General features: G+C 43.2%; 2 protein-coding genes across 4 annotated transcripts in view; one reads left to right on the top strand and one right to left on the bottom strand.

Moving 5' to 3' along the window:
* The window catches only part of SACM1L (SAC1 like phosphatidylinositide phosphatase), a 31440-nt gene extending 31074 nt beyond the window's left edge, over positions 1 to 366 (top strand). The window contains 1 exon segment of the mRNA XM_081883103.1: positions 137 to 366. Within this exon segment, the coding sequence (XP_081739229.1) occupies positions 137 to 273 (137 nt within the window). The 3' untranslated portion in view covers positions 274 to 366.
* Positions 367 to 3351: 2985 nt separating this feature from the next.
* The window catches only part of LIMD1 (LIM domain containing 1), a 42227-nt gene continuing 24547 nt past the window's right edge, over positions 3352 to 21031 (bottom strand). For all 3 annotated transcript variants that reach the window (XM_081882966.1, XM_081882967.1, XM_081882965.1), the window contains 6 exons: positions 12020 to 12087; positions 10557 to 10619; positions 9451 to 9581; positions 8360 to 8411; positions 6359 to 6427; positions 3352 to 5377 (listed from right to left, as the gene is read on the bottom strand). In XM_081882966.1, the coding sequence (XP_081739092.1) occupies positions 5237 to 5377; positions 6359 to 6427; positions 8360 to 8411; positions 9451 to 9581; positions 10557 to 10619; positions 12020 to 12087 (524 nt within the window). In that variant the 3' untranslated portion in view covers positions 3352 to 5236. The remainder of the gene's footprint in view (positions 5378 to 6358; positions 6428 to 8359; positions 8412 to 9450; positions 9582 to 10556; positions 10620 to 12019; positions 12088 to 21031) is intronic.

Raw genomic sequence — 21031 nt, 5'->3', positions numbered from 1 at the left:
TGTGGGGAAGAACACTCAGATTTGTAGATCTGAAATTGCACTTCAGAACTCTAGCAAGCTTCTCTTTTTCTGATCGCTAATAAGGTTTCTTGATAGTCCTTGTACGCAGCTGAAAGCAGTTTATTGTGCTCCACAGGTGACACCTGGACAGAGACCCTGGCCTACGTGGTTTTCTGGGGAAGCGCAAGCTTTGGAACTCTTGCGATCATCCTTTACAACGGCAAGGATTTTGTAGATGCGCCCAGGCTGGTTCAGAAGGAGAAGATGGACTGAATTTGTGTGTGTGGAAAACAGCTTGGTAGAGATGGCTCCTCAACCACTACCTGGAGCCTCTACTGATCTGCTTTCCACACAAGCTCGTGGTTTTTTTTCGTGCAGGGTGAAAAAAAACCTGAATCGAACTCGTTACTTGGTGGAGAGGATTCGCCGTTTTGATTCTATAGTCACAATGATCTTAGGAGTATTGCATTTACTGGAGAGCTTGCACACAAGGATTAAGAGATGAAAGCCAGTTTGCACCGTGGTCCCACAGGGTGTTAACTGGATTCACAAAAAGGGTGTGCCAAGCTTCACAACCCATGAATGTAGTATTGTAAAATCTTTTGAGATGTCTCAGCCTTTTAAAAAAAAGACGCTGTTCTCCTGACGTTACTTAGCGATCTAGCCACTACTAGGGTACAACCAGGTTACATTATCTGATACTAGTAAAAAGCCTTGCTTATTAACAATATCAACAATTGCTGCTTAATTAAACTTCTGTTGAGTGCCCTTGTGGCCAGGAGAAAAGTCGATGTATCAAGCGCAGGGTTGTGTGTATTTGTGTGTGTCTCCCCCCAATATATTTTTCTCCTCTTGCTCCCTTATCTAAAGGCAAGTCTCTCCTGCCATTTCTGGGACTGCTGATGCAATATTCTGTTTAAATCATTGTCGGGAGGACTGACTCTGTTTGGAACATGTCCTGTGCTGCTTTAATGGCTACAGTCCTTAGAAGACGTAGATGACAAACTTCAGTGTGATTAAAGATTGTTTTGTCTCTTAAGAAGATGTAAATGGAATCAAAGAATGTAAAGCTACTTATCTGAACCCTCTTACGCTAAAGGTCCAAAGTATTTGCTTCTTTCCGAAGAGTCTCAAATGCAGAAGGCGTTTCTTATTAATTTGGCAAACCACCTGCTGCTTTATGCTGCCTTGGTTTTAGGAGGGGTAATCTGTGGAAGACAATATACATTTGATGCATTTTGGGGGAGGGGAGGGGAAGTTAATTCCATATTTGCACTTGGGATCAACATCCGCTTGCTTTTTGTGCATGCCGTAATTATATTTCTCTACAATTGTAACTTTCTCTGGAAACTACTAAGCTCTAAGAATAGCCTTGTGCTGATTATCAATAAATGTGTGTCTCAACTTTAGTGCTTCCAAGCTTTATATTAAAAACTAGATGATCTAAATCCAAGGACCAATTTTAAACTACTTTGTCAACCATTTTCTAATTACTTGCGTTCAGAACCAGACATGGATCAGCTTCAGGTACTGTGAATTGTTTAATTATACTTCCTGTAATTACAGCTGTATAGTCAAGATTGTAATTATGAATTTAAGTATTAGGAGGACATGTAGACAACTAGGGGTTAATGCAGTTGGTCATTCCAAGCTAAAACACAACTTGCTGTGCAGTTTATCATTGTATGGCAATTGAACATACTGTACCGTACGGAAACAGCAACTGTTCATTTTAACCTTTGAATGTTGAGGGTCTCTGAGTTTGTTTCAATATTATTCTCACAGTCCTTGTAATAACATATGCAGTTTTTGTTTGCAGAGGAAAAAACAGTCAGCAGAGTTCAAAAACTAAAATCCAAGTCATCCACTTCAATGCGTGGAAAATATAAAAAAGGTCTTGCATCAAATGTTTGATTTAATGTTCATTAGCAGATCATTTTTTAAGTGACTCCTGCTTTTGTCCTTCTGATGCACTTCCCATTAAGAACTTGTTGCAACAAAGAAGAAAGTTTGGGCAGCTAGCATTGTTAGAAAAGAACTAAATTTCTGTAGGCTTGAGGTTTGGAAGGATGTCTGTTTTCCATTGCTTTGCAAAGAGGTTGCATTTCTAAGTCCACACAGTGTACTCAAACAATAATAAAACTTCCATCTTTTCTAAATACTGAATTCTGTCTCTGAATCCTGATTGATTAAAGGACAAAATGTGTGGTTAAAGGCAGAATGAAGATTCTGCAGCGTGCAGCTTTGGCATCGCTCTGGGAGCTTGCGGGGCTGGAGGAGGAAGCCCTCCGCCAGCCTTCTAACCAAGTCGGAGGACAGCGGGAAAGGCGCGCTGCACTTCTCCCGCTGTCCCCCGAGTTTGCGGGGCTGGCGGTGGGGCTCTCCTGAAGCCTGGAGAGTGAGGGGTCGGTGCGCACCGACCCCTCTCACTCTCCAGGCTTCAGCGAAAGCATGCATTCGCCCCATAGGACGCAACACACATTTTCCCTTCATTTTTGGAGGGGAAAAAAGTGCGTCCTATAGGGCGAAAAATACGGTAAGTTGAAATGTGAAGGAAATAAAACAAAACACATACCTTTTAAATCATTTTTAAAGTTGAAATACAAAGAGCACCTCATCTGCTGCACCGTGTCGAAACAGGAGAAGCTCATGTTGCATGGATTTATGAAATATCTGAAAATGAAAGTATGAACTGCTTGTGTTCCCCCTGAAATCACAATAACCCCTTTCTTCCTTGTGGGTTCTACTTTGCTAATTTAGGATGCAATATAAAACTATACTGTGCAACTGTATCCATAGGACTCCAATGTGAGGATTGAGAACAGAAGCCAGAGACTTACGGTCATGGCTGAGCATACAGAAGGCCACTTGCCAATCCCCAGCCCAAAAGGATAAGATGGCAAGCAATTGAAGGTGGAAATAAGAGCGTCCCATCACAACTGTAATGAACATTTTCCATGACATGGCCTGCTACACCAAGTTGGCATCCAAACACCATCTGGGCAGATCTGTTGGCTTCTCAGATACAGCAGCTGGTGTGTTGAAAGTAATAAAGGAAACCAGACCCACCTGCTTTCATGATGCCCGACTGCTTTTGCTACAGGAAATCACTCTGATTATTTTTAACACAACAGTGACTGTGCAACCTAAGGGAGAGAATTCAAGATCTGTGATCCACAAGTTTGCATATGGCACTCAATCAGGTGCCAAATCTTAACCAGAAAACCAAGTATTTAAAAAAGCACCAGGTCTTAGAGCTTGGAGGAAAATCAGCTATAACCGCAATTATAAGTTCACAGTGGGAAAAAAATATTTACCAAGGCCTCTCAAAAGTTGAGCACACATCAAAGCGCTGATGCAGAATTAGTTTATTGGCACTCAGTAAGCTTGGATTGCATTAGGGTGATCAACTCCTTGACTTCTGGGGCAAACATTTTAAAATTAACATTAATTAAATTAACATCCGCTTCAGTTTATCCCAAGAATTAGTAACTAAAGTGTACACACACTCACATATTCCAAAGCCCATGTCAAATGTATTAAACACATACTTTAATTGTAAAAGTTAAGATTTAAGGCACAGGAGTTCCAAGACAAAAACGGGTGTTAATCTATTCTTCCTAGACAGTATAGAAGATCCTAGTCTTGAAAATAATCTCTGATTATTTGGCAGCCCAAATAATTTGGCAGTGGCTGGTAGAACAGACCCTAAAGCTCTACCCAGCCTCAAATTGTTCCAAGTGCTCAAAATTAGTGAGGCTATTAAAGAGCAGCAAGCTGTGCTAACCTTAAATTTGTGCTCTCGAGTCACTGTGACTATTTATTTCACAGCAATGCCAGTGGCGTAGTAAACTCTGAAGTGCAGCCCTCTTTGTGACAGCCTCCGCAGCCAACCTCTTCCAAGACGATAGAACAAAAACGAGTATTTGACCAATGCAGACATTATGGCTTCAATACCAAGCCAGTATTTTCCACAACCCCTGCTACCTTGTTTACTATCCACCCTGATGGAAGAGTTACAGTGAACTCTCAGCTCCCTATTTTGTGACATTTTAGTTGGCCACAACAACGGATCTATGGGGTTTTTCAAAACAAGAGTGGCAGTTTTACCCTTCACTTTGCATGCTGACATTATCTGCCTCTCTCTTCGGCTTGCCTTGTTCGACGGGTTTTTCCTCACAGAAAAGCTTATTTATCTGACTTGCGGAGGATTAGCAAATAGCAGCATCCGGGGAGATGATCTCATCACCACCATCCCTGTTGTGACGTTAAGTGGCAATGTTTTGCCCCTACTCCACAACAACACTTACTGGTGGCTGAGCTGTATGAAAAGGTATAAAGTAGAGCTGGGTTTCTAAAACGAATGGTGAGGGCAGATCAGGCCCTCCAACCTGCATGCAATAGGATAGGACAACAGGGTAACTTCCACCACTGTAAGGAAAGGCAGGTGATTACTTCTCAGTCACCACAAATTAAAAACATCACGAGAGTCTGCTCAGTATGTAGACTTGCTGGCGGGCTGGAGGTTGTGTTTCCCTGATTGACTATCAGAACAAGCCACAAGAGGATGATGAAGAAGAAGAAGTAGAGTTTGGATTTGATATCCCGCTTTATCACTACGCGAAGGAGTCTCAAAGCGGCTAGCATTCTCCTTTCCCTTCCTCCCCCACAACAAACACTCTGTGAGGTGAGTGGGGCTGAGAGACTTCAGAGAAGTGTGACTGGCCCAAGGTCACCCAGCAGCTGCATGTGGAGGAGCGGAGGAGCGAACCCGGTTCCCCAGATTACGAGCCCACCGCTCTTAACCACTACACCACACTGGCTCTCAGATGAGACGTGCAGGTGTACTGTCACTTATTTGTGGCACCTTCTTGTGTCCTTTAAAGGGTATTTGTTGTGATTTTGCTTGCTAAAGATTCCTCTCAAATGACTCGAGAAGAGAACAGTCTCTCCCGCCACTTTCTCCCAGCAAAAAAAAGGGGGGGAGAAGCACACAGGGAGCCACAAATCACTCCAGCTAATACTGTAAGTTTTTTTCCAGAACGAAAACAAATCCTTTGCCGTGTGCAATTGCCACACATGCAATGCACAAGGCCAAAAAGCAAGAAAAAAAAAAGACAGCCTCTTCCTTCATCTTCTCGCTGCAAATCGCCAGCTGAGGTAGATACGCACCTCAAAAACGACAGCTGCGAAAACCTTTCCCTTGGCAGGCTTCTGGGAAGTTTGGCAGAACTGGCTAGAAATGGTGTACGTAAGCATCTGCATGAGTTGTTGTGCCTTTCTCTATATGTTTAAGGTGGCAGGAATGGCAGAGCAGGTGGTCATCTAGGGGGTAACACCGATGTCCGTCTTCGTCGTTGAGTTCCATGCCGCAGTCCTACGTGAGAAACGAAAGGGACAGAACTGCTATTCAGGACATGCACCAGTCATAAAACGAGGCCTTTCTGAGGTGTATGTACAATCTTCTGATCAGCAGCCCCAGCCCAGAGTGTCAGTATAGATTAATAGTCAATTCCTAGCTGCCAGTTAAGGAAAACATGATTCTGTCCCCATGAAACAAAACAGCATGAGGATTTAAAACAGTTCGCTCCAAGTGAGATTCTGCACAACTACCCTATGCTGAAACAGGTGTGTGTGTTTTTTAATTCTAATCTCCGCAAGGATGCCTAGGCTGGAGAACCTCTCAGGAGGTTGTGAACATGCAAGTTTTGGACTTTACACGTGGACAAAACTACAGAAGGTTGTATCCCAATTTAGTCCTATTCAGATTAGGCCCATTGAAATTCATGGACCAACTTAAGTCTGAGTAAAATTGAGTGATGTACTAGGGGGTAAATCTTTAATCTTGGTGTTATTTTAACAATTCGCATGGCTTGGGGTTAGAAAGAAATTCTGTGGCCTATTGAAAGGCATGTCAAACTGACTATTGAAGACAATCTCTTGTTTTTATGACACCGGCAGCATTATGCCTTGACTTGAGCTACTCAAGCTAAAACTAACAGCCTCTTGGGGGGTATTCAAGGTCCTGACATTAACCCCATACGAAGCAAAAAAAATAAACCATTGTGAAAATACGTAAGAATTGCCTGTCGTGCATCCTATTCATGTGAGAAGGATCACCTCCTTATTTACTGGTGTCTCATCTGGAAATGAATTACAAACTACTGCTTTCAAGTTATTTCAGATCAAGGGTGTCCAATTTGGTCGCTCTCCAGATGATGTTGGACTACAACTCCCATCAAACCAGTGGTCAGTGCAGGATATCCTCTAGCGGTTAAGAAACAACTTGCCTTAAAACTACATATACTTGCTACCTGTATTTACTTTATATTGTGTCTGTAATGAACAGCTGGCCTACCTCACAGCAGTAACATTCCACATGGTAATCCTTGTGCATCGACACAACACGTATAGTCTCATCGGATCCCTGGGAACATTAAAGCACAAAACAAAGAGAAAAGGTGTGTGTGTTTTTTAAAAAAATAGGAGAGATGGGCTGAAATGAACTAATCTGGAATTTGCCACATGAAACTGTCTTAGGGCAAAGTGAAGGATGAAGTGAATGCCTAAACACAAGGTGTGTGCAAACGTCTGGCGGCCTCCCCAAGTGAGACAAACCAAATGTCTACACGCTAAAAAGAAAAATCCCTGATCACACTGATTTAAGCAAAGGCAAAATTTTACAGGAGATGCCCCATTGCACTTAAACATTCTCAAGTGTTATTGTTGGAACAATGATTCCAAGCATAGCTCACATATTTTAGGTCAGCAAATAGCAAAAAAGAGCTGTGCATTCAAAGTTCTGTGCAAAGGAACACACATGTAAAATAGTTTATTGTGTGACATAATAAGGCTCTGAACATGCATTTGACTGCTGTGCATAACTTATTCTGGTTTTGAGGAAGATTTTTCTTTCCAAATTGGAGGTGGAAGGGCATGAGGATTTTGGATGTGTTAGGTGCATCTAAGTCTCACTAAAATCAGCACAGCTGGATGATCCTTAGCATGTTTACTCAGAAGCAAGTCCCACTGAGTTAAAATGTGCCTTACTCTCTAGCAAGTGTCCTTAGGATTGTGGTTACAGGATTGTAACTCAGCTCTGCAGTTCCATTTATTTAAGTGGGGGTTAGGTGCCGTAAACTTTTGTTGGATTGTATCCTTAGGATCCAAACCAGTAGAGGTTAAGATTTGGCTAAATTCCATCAAAACCAATGGAAACCATTAACTATGGCAAAGTCCCCTTCCCAGAGGAATGGCACCTTAAAGACTTGTCTACAGAGATCCATCTATAAAACCTCATACCTCAAGGAATCTGTTAGTTTTTCAAGTGCCACAGCAGCCTTTGTCAAATCTGTGACTCCAGTTAGGAGCTCTTCACATCTTTCATAAGACTGGGGGCCTTGCTAATACTCCACTCACAGAGATTTGTTGTTTTTTAGTGGCACACAGTTTGTGCAATATAAAAACCCAACACGCCCCCCTTAAAAAAAGCAACCTAAAACTAATGAAAACAGTAAAAAAGCAAATAAAAGAGATCTTGGGGGTTCATATCTGTCAGGGAACTGCCATCGGCTCCGGGGGGAAAGGGGAAAAGCCGGGTGGATTACAGAGAGCCCCCAAAGATCGTGGGAAGCAGCTCCTCCTCAGCGGAGGAGTGTAACCATGCCTCCAGTGGAGAGGAGCTGCAGGGCTCGGAGGAGGCGAGGCGGTGCCAGGGCACCTTGCCTGGGCAAAGCGGGGAGGAGAGAGGTCCTCCGTTACCCACGCCCTCCTTGCGCAGTAAGCTTTTGCACCAAGAGGGGAGGCGCAGACTGGGCGTCAAGAAACTACCTTGCTGGGGAAGGTTTAAGGACTGCCCACTCACGAATTCTGCCAGTGAATGAGCCAGCCACAGGAGAGTGGCGCTCTGGACAGATAAAGTTTATTTTGGCATCAAAAGCAAGGCTTCACAGCCGAGCAGGGAGGCATCTGCCTGCTTGCTGTCGAGCAACCCCTTGGAAACCTAACAATATCCATAAAAATGGGTCTGATCTTATGGATCAAGGAAAGCCCAGAGAAAAAGGTAAGTCTTCAAAAGATGTCTGAAGCAACAGATGGTTGCTGCGTTACAGATGGCAGAGGGGAGGGCATTCCACAGAGCAGGGAGAAGGGGAAAAAATGCTAGTTTCCAGGTCACCACCCTAGGTTATTCTGCAGGGGGCAGTGCCATAAGTAGAAGTTCTTCAGATGATCTAAGTGATCTAAGGGCAGGTGATCTAGCCATGCTTCAACACAGAGCTTAGAATAAGTCTACTGCGAATAACTGGGGGGCTGCAGCATTACTGAGAAAAGGTAGAAGCAAAAAATATAAATCACTTACCTCACTTGGCAGAATAGGAAGACCACAGGCTGCACATTTTGGTGCCAAAACCCTTTATTAAAAAACAAAAAAGGCAAGTTACAAACATGAAAGAGAACCCAGATTTGAATCGTTTAAAAATATTGTTTCAATGGGCATTGAACACTTTGCATGTTCTCCAAAGCACACTGGGGTCCCAACCTCGCATTTTCCCAATTCTAGTGAAAATGGGAGCGTGGGAAAAGGCTGGTGCAGAGGGACTCTGAGAGCAGACGGGGGCAAAAGGGACGTTGGAATCTCCTGGGAATCTCTTGAGCGATTTGCTGCAGTAGATTGGCAAGGGTTTCCCGACTCCAAATTGTTTTGAGAACAGCAAGCTACTTGTTGCACCTAAATTAGGCTGCGCAAATGAAGAAAACTAGCCAGGTGTGGCATTTTGTGTGAAACGACTATGAGCAGATTTGGTTTTCAAAACCAATTCCTGGACCCTGTTCTTTAATTCTAACTGTGCATCATTTGCATCTGACTGGTTGCTGATCTTGGGATTATAGCATTTCTGAGAAGCCTGAAATCTGCCCATCTCTCTCGTAAGAGCAGAGAATATAGGTAAAGGTAAAGGGACCCCTGACTATTAGGTCCAGTCTTGACTGATTCTGGGGTTGTGGCGCTCATCTCGCTTTATTGGCCGAGGGAGCCGGTGTACATGTGGCCAGCATGACTAAGCCGCTTCGGGCGAACCAGAGCAGCACACAGAAACGCCGTTTACCTTCCCGCCGGAACGGTACCTATTTATCTACTTGCACTTTGACATGCTTTCGAACTGCTAGGTTAGCAGGAGCTGGGACCGAGCAATGGGAGCTCACTCTGTTGCGGGGATTCGAACCGCCGACCTTCTGATCGGCAAGTCCTAGGCTCTGTGGTTTAACCCACAGCGCCACCCGCGTCCCGATGAGAATATAGGTTGCTAGAATTTTTACATTACTTGATGCAGCTTCATGATCAGCAAGCATTACTGCCTTCCTGTGAATATACATATTTACTTGCAAGCAAATCACACTGATTTCAGCAGCTCTTGCTTACAGCCACGTCTGTTTAGATTCCCCCCCCCTTACTTGTGGTAATCTCGGACACAGTAGATTTTGTTCTCGCTGTCTACCGTGAACGGCACTCCATCCAGACATTCATTGCAGATCACACAACGAAAGCAGCCAGGATGGTACGACTTCCCCAGAGCTTGCAAAATCTGCAATAAGAAACAGGAAAATGCTTCTGAACGAGCATTCAGGAGTTTTTTAAAAAAATGCAATACAGAAGCAATTGCAAAGGAGTGCAAGGAATATATAACAATTACAACAACATAAGGATGTTTGTAAATTGTTCCCTTAATGGTGCTCTGCTTCACAGCAACCATGCCATCAGGAATCCTGTAATCAATTTGAGCAATTTTGGTAGGAAATTACTGGCAAGAGGCAGAAATGACAGAGCAAATTTCTGTCGTCATAATTCTGATGGAATTTGAAGCAAGCGAAACAGCACCCAGTCTGAAAAGACAGGGAGCAGGCAGCAAGAGTGAATTCATTCAGGACACAGAAAAAAGAGAATAGAATTTCCAAACAGCTATTGCGAGAAAACTCAGGTTAAGATTTAAAACGTCTTTATTTTTATGCCCCGAAGGGCTGCTCTTGATTACAGCAACCAGCTGTTTGCTGATTCAAGTTAGGCTGGAAGTTGCATGTGGCACCTGGGTTTAGCTTGTTTTTTCTGGCATACAAGTTTATGCAGGACCATTTAGTTAAGCGATTGACTAAAACCCGCCTGATTCCTTGACTAGGGTTTCGTTAATCAGCCGACAACCCTCGTTTACATTCCAAAAGCCTTCCCCATTGTTAGAGAGGCTACAGTGGAAGCATTAAGAATCATGTGCAATCACAAGAGATTACAGAAAAAAAATGAAATCAGCACTCTCCCACATATTTTGTTTTACAGGATGTGAGCATCTGCATACCTTAAAAAATGCACACACAAAAATTATAAACAAGACAAAAGCACACAATTGGATTAGGTTTGCTTTCCTCATTTTCCTTATTTCTCATACAATAAGAAGTGGATGGCATAGAGCAGCAACATTTGATTCTTATATTTTCCATTTGGGACGTCATTCTAAAATTACGGGGACTTTCCCTCCATAGCGTGTTTTCCACACACAAAGGTCACTTACCATGTCCATGATCAAATGGCCACATATGAAACACCTGTCAGCTGACTGCTGGAAGCCTGAATACTGTAGTGGGAAAAGAAAGTATGCTTAAACCTTTTGAGTAAAAGCATGAGCAACATTTTCCTACTTTCTTAACTGGAATAAGGCTAGCTGACCAGGCTGCATAGCCACTATAATGTCTCTGGGCACACGATTCCCCCCAAAACAGCTTTTATTACTTTCTTTAAAAGCTTCCTTCCTTCAATTTTAAAAAAATACATATTCCCAAGTGCTAGCACAATGAAGAGACAATGAAGAGGCTAAGTCCCCAGTTCTAACCTCAGTTTAGCAACATTTTAGCTGGCCCTCGACCTCAGACACTCATTTGCCTCAGTAGGTTGGATTAAGTATTGTTGAAATAACATATGTGAACACTAGGGCTGCCTTGAAAACCACTTGTCAGCTCAATAACACAGTGTATAAACAACCCTTGTGGACAAGCTCATACGCATGAGGCTCCTTTATATCTCAGACATAATCTCGTAATTATATATTATGTAGCCAATATATGACTGTCCAATTACTGCCACTCAGTAATTGCCCAATCATTAGTAGTAAAAGCAACGTGAATAAACAGTACGCTATGTGAAGTATAACTGGTTTAATTCACACAGAAATGGGAATTGGTGAAAGGGTTTGACTGTAAGTTTCCATTGAGGCCAAGAGCAAGAAGTGGTCTCTGGGCTCCTTAATGGGTTGTTGTTGTTCTCAGGTAGCTCTGACCCGATGTTTTAACCTGAGAACACATGAGAGTGATCAAATGTCAAGTTTGTTATCTCAAAAGGGTGGTTGCTAAAGTCTTTATTCTCAGACTCAAGGAGAGTGAGAATGCAAATGAAGCTCTCCAGGAAAACAGCTCCAGGCAAAATGGATGCTGAAAGGAGAGACAGACCCCTGTTTGGAATATTTCGTAATTTATAAAATGCTGAGCCTATGCTTTGGACTGGCGTATGTCTTACGGAACTGTTTGGATGCAACATTAGATGTTTTGGGGTGGGGGTGGGGAGTCATCAGTACTGATTGCCTCATTTAAGATCCTCTCTGCTTTCACAAAGGTGCAGACACAACAGATAAGAAGAGGTGTTAATTCATACTTTACTCTTCAGATGTCAAGGAAATAAACAACTATCTGACAATTAGAAGACATCTGAAGGCAGCTCTGACAAGGGAAGTTTTTAATGTTTGATGTTTCATTGTGTTTTTAATATTCTGTTGGGAGCTGCCAGGAGTGGCTGGGGAAACCCAGCCAGATGGGCACAGTATCAATAATAAATTATTATTATTATTAAAAAATCCAACACTCTAGCAACTTGTCGGACACATAACCTGACACATTGCCAGTGGGTTCTCCACCCTGCAATCCTCAACCTCATTTAGCATTCCCTCCAGGAGCAACAACATGCAAGAGCCTGCAGCTTACTCACCAGGAAGTCTTCTTCACAAAACACTTTCCCATTCACAAAATAAAAGGCTTTTCCTCTCAGCTTCCGACCTGCAAGGGAAAAAGGGGTGGGGGTGGGGATATGATCAAAGACTAATAAATAAAACATCTGAATGCCACCAATGGAAGCCAGAAATAAAGATGCAGTTTCGATGCAACTGAATGCTAGAACAGATGCCCTGTGCTTTAGTGTGCATCCACAATTCCTTACTGCAGAACTGTAGCATGAAGAAGCAAAGGCTATATGCCATTCAGGGCTTTTTAATTTATAGCGTAACTCCAAGCTAGGACCCGTGCTGTCATTATATTGCACAGGTGCACACAGGAAGTATTTGCTCTGATAGCTCAGTTGCTAAGACCGGGGTACTGATAACGCCAAGGCTGCAGGTTCGATCCCCGTATGGGGAAGCTGCATATTCCTGCATTGCAGGAGGTTGGACTAGATGGTCCTCAGCGTCCCTTCCAACTCTATGATCCTACTTTAAAGGTAAAGGGACCCCTGACCATTAGGTCCAGTCGTGACTGACTCTGGGGTTGCGGTGCTCATCTCGCTCTATAGGCCGAGGGAGCCGGCGTACAGCTTCCGGGTCATGTGGCCAGCATGACTAAGCCGCTTCTGGCGAACCAGAGCAGCGCACGGAAACGCCGTTTATCTTCCCGCTGGAGCGGTACCTATTTATCTACTTGCACTTTGACGTGCTTTCAAACTGCTAGGTTGGCAGGAGCAGGGACCGAGCAACGGGAGCTCACCCCGTCGCGAGGAATCAAACCGCCGACCTTCTGACCAGCAAGTCCTAGGCTGTGTGGTTTAACCCACAGCGCCACCCGCATCCCTATGATCCTACTTTAGAGCAGCATTTAACCTGGTGCTGGCTTTCGACTCTAACCTGTAACATGAGTCCCATACTTCTGTCCATCTCTTTCTTCCTTCCCACCCTCAACTTTCTCATCTTCGAAATGTGAAAATCTTGTTAAAAAAATAAAATAAAATGGGAGTGGCACTACTATTCCAATCCATGTTAGGCAAGGGCTGTGACCAATTACGTCGGTAACAATTTGCCAATTAAAGAGAATGCGTTAAAGGATACAGAGGTGGCGATAGCAGGAGATAAACATTTCCCTATACCTGGCTCATCGCATTAACACCAGATGGCGCCTCTTGTCAAGGCAGGAAAAAATAGATGTTCAGTCCTTGTGGGATAAAATGATTCTGTAAATGTCCACCTTTTAATTTTAAATATTCCCAGTGCAAAACCCAAATTGTTTAGGTTGTATCTGGTGTTGCTCCACTGATAGTAAGCCTTCTGAATAATGAAGGAGCTTAGAAGCGTTGGATCTGAATATATAAAAGCAGAGGATGCAACAGGTGGAACTCTCCAAAGACCCTTTGTCCCAGGGAAGGGTGGTTTGCACTGGCCACAGCTGTCCCTCTGCCCATCGCTGCTGATCACTGCCAGTCTCGTCCTGCAGAAGGAAGCTAGCATGACACTCTCAGGGCAGAGCTCCAGGGCACGATGCTTTGGACCCAAGCTGGACCCACTGCTGTCACGGGACCTGCAATCTGTTGGTCCCTCGATACCTTCTTCCCCATTGGATACACTCAGCGGGGTAGCCCTGCTGGTCCGGAGCCAGGGTTAGGATTGCTGCCTAAGGTAGGTACCAAACCAGGTAGGTAACATCCTGTTTGGGGAATGTGCTCCCCAAAGAACATGCCTCAACACCTAACTATCATTTCAGTACTGGGCAAAATTATTATTATTATTTTTTTAAAAAAACATCTTCCTAAGCTTTTATACACTGCCAACTTTTCGAGCTGCACGGTTTGAAGCTGTTGTGTGTGTTTTTATTGCTTCAATTCTTTATCACAAGTTGTGCTATTTTGTGGTTTTGTTTTGCAACATTTGTAATTTAAAAAAAAAATCCTTCCGTAAGAAACCCTAGGAATGCTGCCTGACCAATGAAGGAAAGGATACATGCTTGTTTGTTTATGTAAGTATTTATATACCTCGTCCCCTTGCAAAACACAAGAGCAGTGTACAACAACATGAAAGCATTTAAAAACAAGCCAAAACAATCATTAAAATGACTGGCTACTCCTACTCCAGAGACATTTTAAACATCTGCATATGTCTGTCAGCATATATTATATTTTATATATATATATATATATATATAAATTATATATATATTATATATAAAATATAATATATGCTGACAGACATATGCAAAGTTCAAGAGGTCAAGACACAAAGACTTTAGCAACTAATCCACACCTAATGACCCACCTAAGTGGTACTCAGGATATCACTCAAGAAATCACTCAAGATATCCCTCAAGTAATTAAGGAACAAAAGAAGAAAAGGCACACTAGCCTGGGAACTTCCTCTCTGCCCAGAACATTGGAGGCTATACACCACACCCCCTCAACAGTATTTATAGGAACTCAAACACTGAGATCCTGCTCTGTTCCAGTAACAAGAAGCCGAAAGCACCAGCCTGAAGATGACGAGTGAGACCTCGTCGAAACGTCGCCTAGACACCCCAACTTTTACACGGGAAGACACCCGAGGACACCAAAACCTGCATTCCTGTACCCGTGAAAATCTACGAAAGCATATATATATATATATATATATTTTCAAGAGAAGCTTGAAAGTCAAAAGCCAGGATGCCTGCTGAATCTCTGCTGGATTATTGTTCCACAGCAATAAATGCCCCACTTGAGGCCAATTTGGCCTCTGAAACATGGGGGACAACTAACAGTGCTCTTCCAGAATATCTGTGTTATTGGGATATTTGAAATAAATAACTCACTGAGCTATCAGAAGCAAACTGGACCTGCACATAGCCATTTTATCACTTTACATATTACTTGATTTTATAATTGATTCCGGGGCTCACCTCTCATGAAACTATAGCTCAAATTATTCCCTGATAATGTGTATGGCTCATATTCTGCTAAGGCTCATGTGTTCTGGGCACTGAATTCCACATTTACAGAGAGTTTCTCCATCCCTCTATGCAGGGATGCAGTTTTACTGGAACGTTGCAAGATGTCCCTGAAAACTCTGGGTCCAAATCTCAAGGACTAGCCTGCGAGTCACAAAAGACAATGTGCCTCAGGTACCCAAGCCAGTTGGGTCTCAATTCAATGGTTTAAAAAGCCCAAGCGATTATCAAAACAAGCAGCTGTCTGAAGGCTTTTAGGCTTTTAAACAGCCAATACTTTTCACAAGGGCAGGAAAAGCAAGTGAAGGGAGGACTTTGCAACCACATGAAATACTCCCACTTCAGATTATTTTTCTGGGCAATGAAAGCTCTCACTAGGGAAAAAAGGACATATCTTGGATAGCTACCACTTATGTGACAGGCACAAGTCACTTAACAGAAATTCTGCATTGTGCCTGTCTTTAAACTTGGCAGCAACGATGTGGCTATGACAAAACGATGCAATTTGCACTGTTTGTTATGTTCTGTTACCGCTTAACAGAATATCAAATCTTGGATGAAAGGTGCCTGCAGCTTTATAAGGGCCAAATCCCAAGAGTCTTTTGCTTCACTGTGCTGTCTCGCATAAATATGTCTGAATGTAAAAATTAAAAAATTGAAGTGCAGACGACTGGAGCCAACGCAGCTGGCCAGATTAACAGTTAAAAATAAAATTAAAAAGTCAGTGCAAGCCTTCTCAGAATATGCACCACTAAGTTAAACAGTGCTTACTCCCAAGTAAGTGCTTATAGGATTTCAGCCTAAAGCAATGTGATGTGTGGAGCTGCAGGATTCTAAAATAAGGCTCTTTTCATTTTTATGAAGCTGTGATATTTTGAAATATAAGACATTCTCTTACTTGAGAGACATAATATGGCTCTCAAGAGACAGAGGTTGTGCTTTATTGCATCAGACCACCTGCATACCTCTTTGAAGACATGTACTGAGGGTAAATTCTGCTTACTATGATGTCCTCTCATAGAAATGTCAGACAGCTTAATTTATGGGCTTCTCCAGAGACAGCTAATTACTACTAGAGAGAGGCTGGGTCCTGAACTCTTGGTTCCTAGCAATACTTCAAGTCCACTGTCTGCTATACTCATCTATTTCACTGCCAGCCAGAGTTCATGCACGAAATAACCACGTTGGTATTTCTACTGTCCTTTTTTTACTGACTGTAATTACAGGACACGTTTTCCCCTTTGCAGTTTGTAATTAAAGATTTGATGCCTGTCGCTTGTGCATGGCGGATCCATTTAAGCAACAGTTCTCATTCCCTCATACTTAAGACTTAACAGTGGCATGTTTTTATCTTCTAGGTGCCCCTGTTTATTATCCAGTGGACAGCAGGGCCCATATAATCAAAATGAATTTTGGACTTTGGACCTCTGTAATATAAAATTCAGATTACCAGATTACCAGGAAGAACCTAACCCCACTGAACACTGTGGGACTCTGTTTCATTTACGTCAAAGGAGATGTTTTATTCGGTCTGAACATGCTCCTGAACCCACATCAGGCAAATAGCAAATCAGTCGCCAGCCTCCCTGTGGTCAGCATCAATCCCTTGCACTTTTGACTGTTTCCTATTTTTGTACTGGTTCTGCCCTTGCTTATTACCCTAGTTCAAAAAGAAACCAAGACAACAAGCCCAAGCCAACTTGGCAGACAAAAGAACATGTCTCTCATCAGCATTTCAGTTAGATCTCTGAAGATTTTAACATAACTAGCTAGGTACTCAATACGTTTGGGAAAAGTTTGAAGCTCATGGAAACTGAAAATAGTATTTTAAATATTAATTTTGATGGCAATCATTCCAACTGTATTCTGGGTGAAGGTCCATGGAATGAGAGTTTTATGGTGAATCTAGCTTTAGCTTTGTCTTTGAGTTGACATCTTGGGGGAGAGGGGGAGTGAAGGGGATTTTCATTAATTAAAAGCATTTACATCCACTTTTCCAGCTCAGAAGTATATGAGGGGGGTTGTTCAGTGAAATAAAACCAGGGTTATCTCACATTCTCTAATGTTTTCCTGGAAACTCATTACATCAGAAGTCATGTATAATGCTACAGAAGCATAATGCTCTAATGTCAACAAAGATACATCAATACAACCATGTTAAACCATGTTTAAAGATGAAAATGAATAAGAACTATATTACAAAAAAGACTCCAACCCTCCTCTGATGAAGGTACTATCCCTTTCCTCAACAATCATTCTCACCTCTGTTATTAAGGACAGAACACCAAAAGAACAAAATTCTACCACTTCTATTTGCTGGCATAACTCACCCCCTTTCCAAGATGTGAAAAACTTCAGGCTTCAATTGTGGATTTTATGATTTACCTAACATCTGGAACATCAGTTCCCATGCATGTCACGCGTCTTCTTTTTCGTTTCTAAGCCTTTTACCTCCCCTAATTTATTTCAGTCATTTAAAGTACTTCCTCTGCACTTTTTTTCCTTGGCTCTCATCCTTCCTATCATGGCCTCATGGTTCAAGACAGCTCAAAATATGAGAAACATGCGACACGAAAATGCCAAGTCTATGTGGCTTATACGACATCGCTGGGAAGAGTTTGCGTTCCAAACAAATGTGTGAAACTTGACAACAAGTATCAAAGGGTCTCTGGCAGGTGAAATGATATATTACATGGTTTTCAACGCTTATTTCTGTGAAGCAGTAAAGTGTACCTGTCTTATGAATTGTGGCCTGCATCCAGAAGAGGGATTTTACTGATCCTTCAGCAAGTCCAAGCTGCTGATCTGCAAAAACTGCTTCTGCAGCCACATGCATAAAGGGATGTGACCTCATTTCTCTTGTGCAAAGGGTTTGCGTCAGAGGAAAGCTGGTGAGATGTCGTGTGTTACAGCCAGTCCCGTGAGCAATTCCTGAAGCAAACCCAAGTACTGGAGTCCTCAGCCATAGCTCTTGCCTCCTAAACCAGCCCCCAAGTTATAAAGGCCTGTCCAAGAGAGAATACAAAGCGACTTCCTGTATACAGGATGGTGACACAAGTTGATGTGGCAACTGAGTTAGCTGCATTCTGAAGAATGCAATCTTCTGTAGAAAACATATGAAGTAGGAAGGACAGGTGTTCTTTACAATGTTGTTGTTTAGTCGTTTAGTCCTGTCCGACTCTTCGTGACTCCAGGCCCTCCTGTCTTCCACTGCCTCCCACAGTTTGGTTAAATTCTTGCTGGTAGCTTCGAGAACACTATCCAACCATCTCGTCTTCTGTCATCCCCTTCTCCTTGTGACCTCCATCTTTCCCAGCATCAGGGTCTTTTCCAGGGAGTCTTCTCTTCTCATGAGGTGGCCAAAGTATTGGAGCCTCAGCTTCACGATCTGTCCTTCCAGTGAGCACTCGGGGCTGATCTCCTTCAGAATGGATCGGTTTGATCTTCTTGCAGTCCATGGGACTCTCAAGAGTCCTTCACAATAAACCTATGTAAATATGCCTGAGAGCTCCAATTTGATTGTTGACTCCTTGGGCATTTTAAGGTCACAGATCTATCATTTGCATTTTTACTGAGGGCAATGCCAATGCAACGGCCTTATAATGGCTAGGAAATATGGCAGAGTCCCATTCACCTAGAGAGGATTAACTCTGACATTCATTTGATACGGAATAATACTAATTATATATGCAGTGCATTTATCCTCAATGCCAAAATACAAATCCCCATATAAACCTAAGCATACTTTTTTTGCAAGCAAGTGTGACGGAAATAAATGGGGTTTACTTCCAAGGGTACAACCTATTTATAGTGTAGAATTTAGAACATTTGTAGCTCTGGGCAGCTAAGCCCACTTATTTAAATATTTTTAAACAGAAGCCTAATCAAGATGAGAACATGGGAGCAGTTTAGGTTTAAAAGGGAATCTATGGTATCAGATAACGTCATTCATGCCAACGTGCTCCACTGTCATGCAGAAAGTTCTTCCTGATGTTTAGTCCGAATCTTTCTTGTAACTTGGATCCGTTGGGCAAGTTGTCTGGCCTGGGACATGGCAGTTTCCCAAAGGAGAAGGTCACTAAAAGCAGACAAGCCCCTTGGAAAGACAGCTTGTCCACCAGTAGTGGTGTTCATAGGAACATGGGAAGCTGATATGGAGTCAGAACCCTTTTCCCCATCTAGCTTAGTGCTGTCTACACCAGGTGTGACCTTTGGGCTCTCCAAATGTTGCTGAACTACAATTCCCATTAGCCCCAAAGGCCTGGCCAACAGTTAGGGATTATGGGGTTTGTAGTTCAGCAACCTATGGCGGGCCAAAGGTTCTCCACATCTGGTCTATACTGCCTAGCAGCTCTCCAGGGTTTGAGGAAGGGCTCTCTCCTAGCCGTAGCTGGAGACGCCAGGGTGTCAGGGACCGGACAGAGGAGGAATGGTGGAGACCGCCTCCCCAGCCTGACTCTTCCAGAGAAGAAGATGACAGTTCAGAATTACAACAGGGGTTTGTGGGAGACCACAGCTCAGAGGCAGATGAGGGGGAAAGCTGGGAAATAATGGGAGAGGAGGAAGAAGAAACACCAGAGGAGGGGGGAAGAACAATTGATGGACACAGAATGTCTTTAGAAAGCATTCCAGACCCCCCTCTTCCAGAACCCAGCGAGCATTGAAAGTAGGAGAGCAAAGAGCTCAAAGGCAGAAGGCACTTCTCAGCACCCGTAGTGATGACACATGAAGGAGGGAGATGGTGGAGACTCACTTGGGGCAACGCCATTATTCCAAGAGGTTGCATTCCCAAGCCTCTCTCTGTGAATACTGAATAAAAAGCAGTTGGTACTTTTCCTTGTCTTATCTGTTCCTGGCAACCTGCCATGGAGGTTGGGTCCACTGTTGCCTGACACAGGGATTGAACCTGAAGCTTCTGGTTTGTAAATCTGATTCTATACCTCTGAGCTACATCTCTCCCCTCCAAAATGGCAGCCATGAGGTGTCTTCTTTGGCACACATTCGGTTTGCATGAGGTGTCGACTCCCCACATCTCACACTGGAACCCTTTGCAAGTTTCAGAGGTTCTCCAGTGGACAAGTTGCTATGAAAAGGTTCCCTGAAAGTAGAAGTCTGAACAGCCTTCGAAACCGGTGTAAGATGACAAGAGCTTGTGTTTCAACTATTATTGAAGAGATGCTTATATTAGCCTGCAAGGCACAAGTAAACTTAGAGATTTATATAAAACGCATTCCCGGAAACAGTGAAGCATTTATCCTAACTATGAGTACAAGAAAGAATGGAATCCCTATTTTGGGAAGTGAGGTACAAGGTCCTAAGTATATATACTCAAGAGCCAGGTGGCCTTTGCTGCCACTGAATACACACTAACAAACATCCCTCTAAATATAAACAGGTATGACTAAAATAGTTGTCTCAATGGAAAGAGAGAGAGACCATGAGAGTGGAACACTCTCTATTTCCAGCAGAACCATAAACGTATTATTATAGGACTCCAAACACTTGCTAACTCTCTGTAAAATGGTTACTCTTCCATCTATGAAATGGGGGGCAGGGGAAGAGAAAATCTAACCACCAGTCTAACATCAGAGAAGCTTATTTCCCAATTCCTGATTGGAGTCCCATCTACCAGTATGAGGAGGAGGTTGTTCACCTGATTTTTCAGCCCACAGGCTGAATATTTTCCTCAGTCCAGCTGCTGAAGATGGGCAACGATGTGTTGCCTCTGACAGTGGCGTAGCGTGGGGGGTCAGGGGGGGCCGACCGCACCGGGCGCAACACCTGGGGGTTAGGGGGCGCAAATCCACGGGTTAGGGGGCACAAATTACTTGCCTTGCCCCGGGTGCTGACAACCCACGCTACACCACTGCCTCTGACCCCAAAACAGCTTGTCTGGGGAGAATTTGACTGAAGAAGTTGGCTGTCATAATCAAAAAGAAATGTGGAAAGACTGGATAGATATTCCAGGAGTTCACCATGCAATTAAAAATCCCTTCCTAATTAAAAGGAGGCAGAGATTGTGCCAGGAAATGCAAAAGTGCTGAGG

The sequence above is a fragment of the Podarcis melisellensis genome (assembly GCF_964234715.1).
Source record: "Podarcis melisellensis genome assembly, chromosome: 12".
NCBI lineage: Eukaryota > Metazoa > Chordata > Lepidosauria > Squamata > Lacertidae > Podarcis > Podarcis melisellensis.
This window is presented reverse-complemented; position numbering and strand designations above follow the sequence as displayed.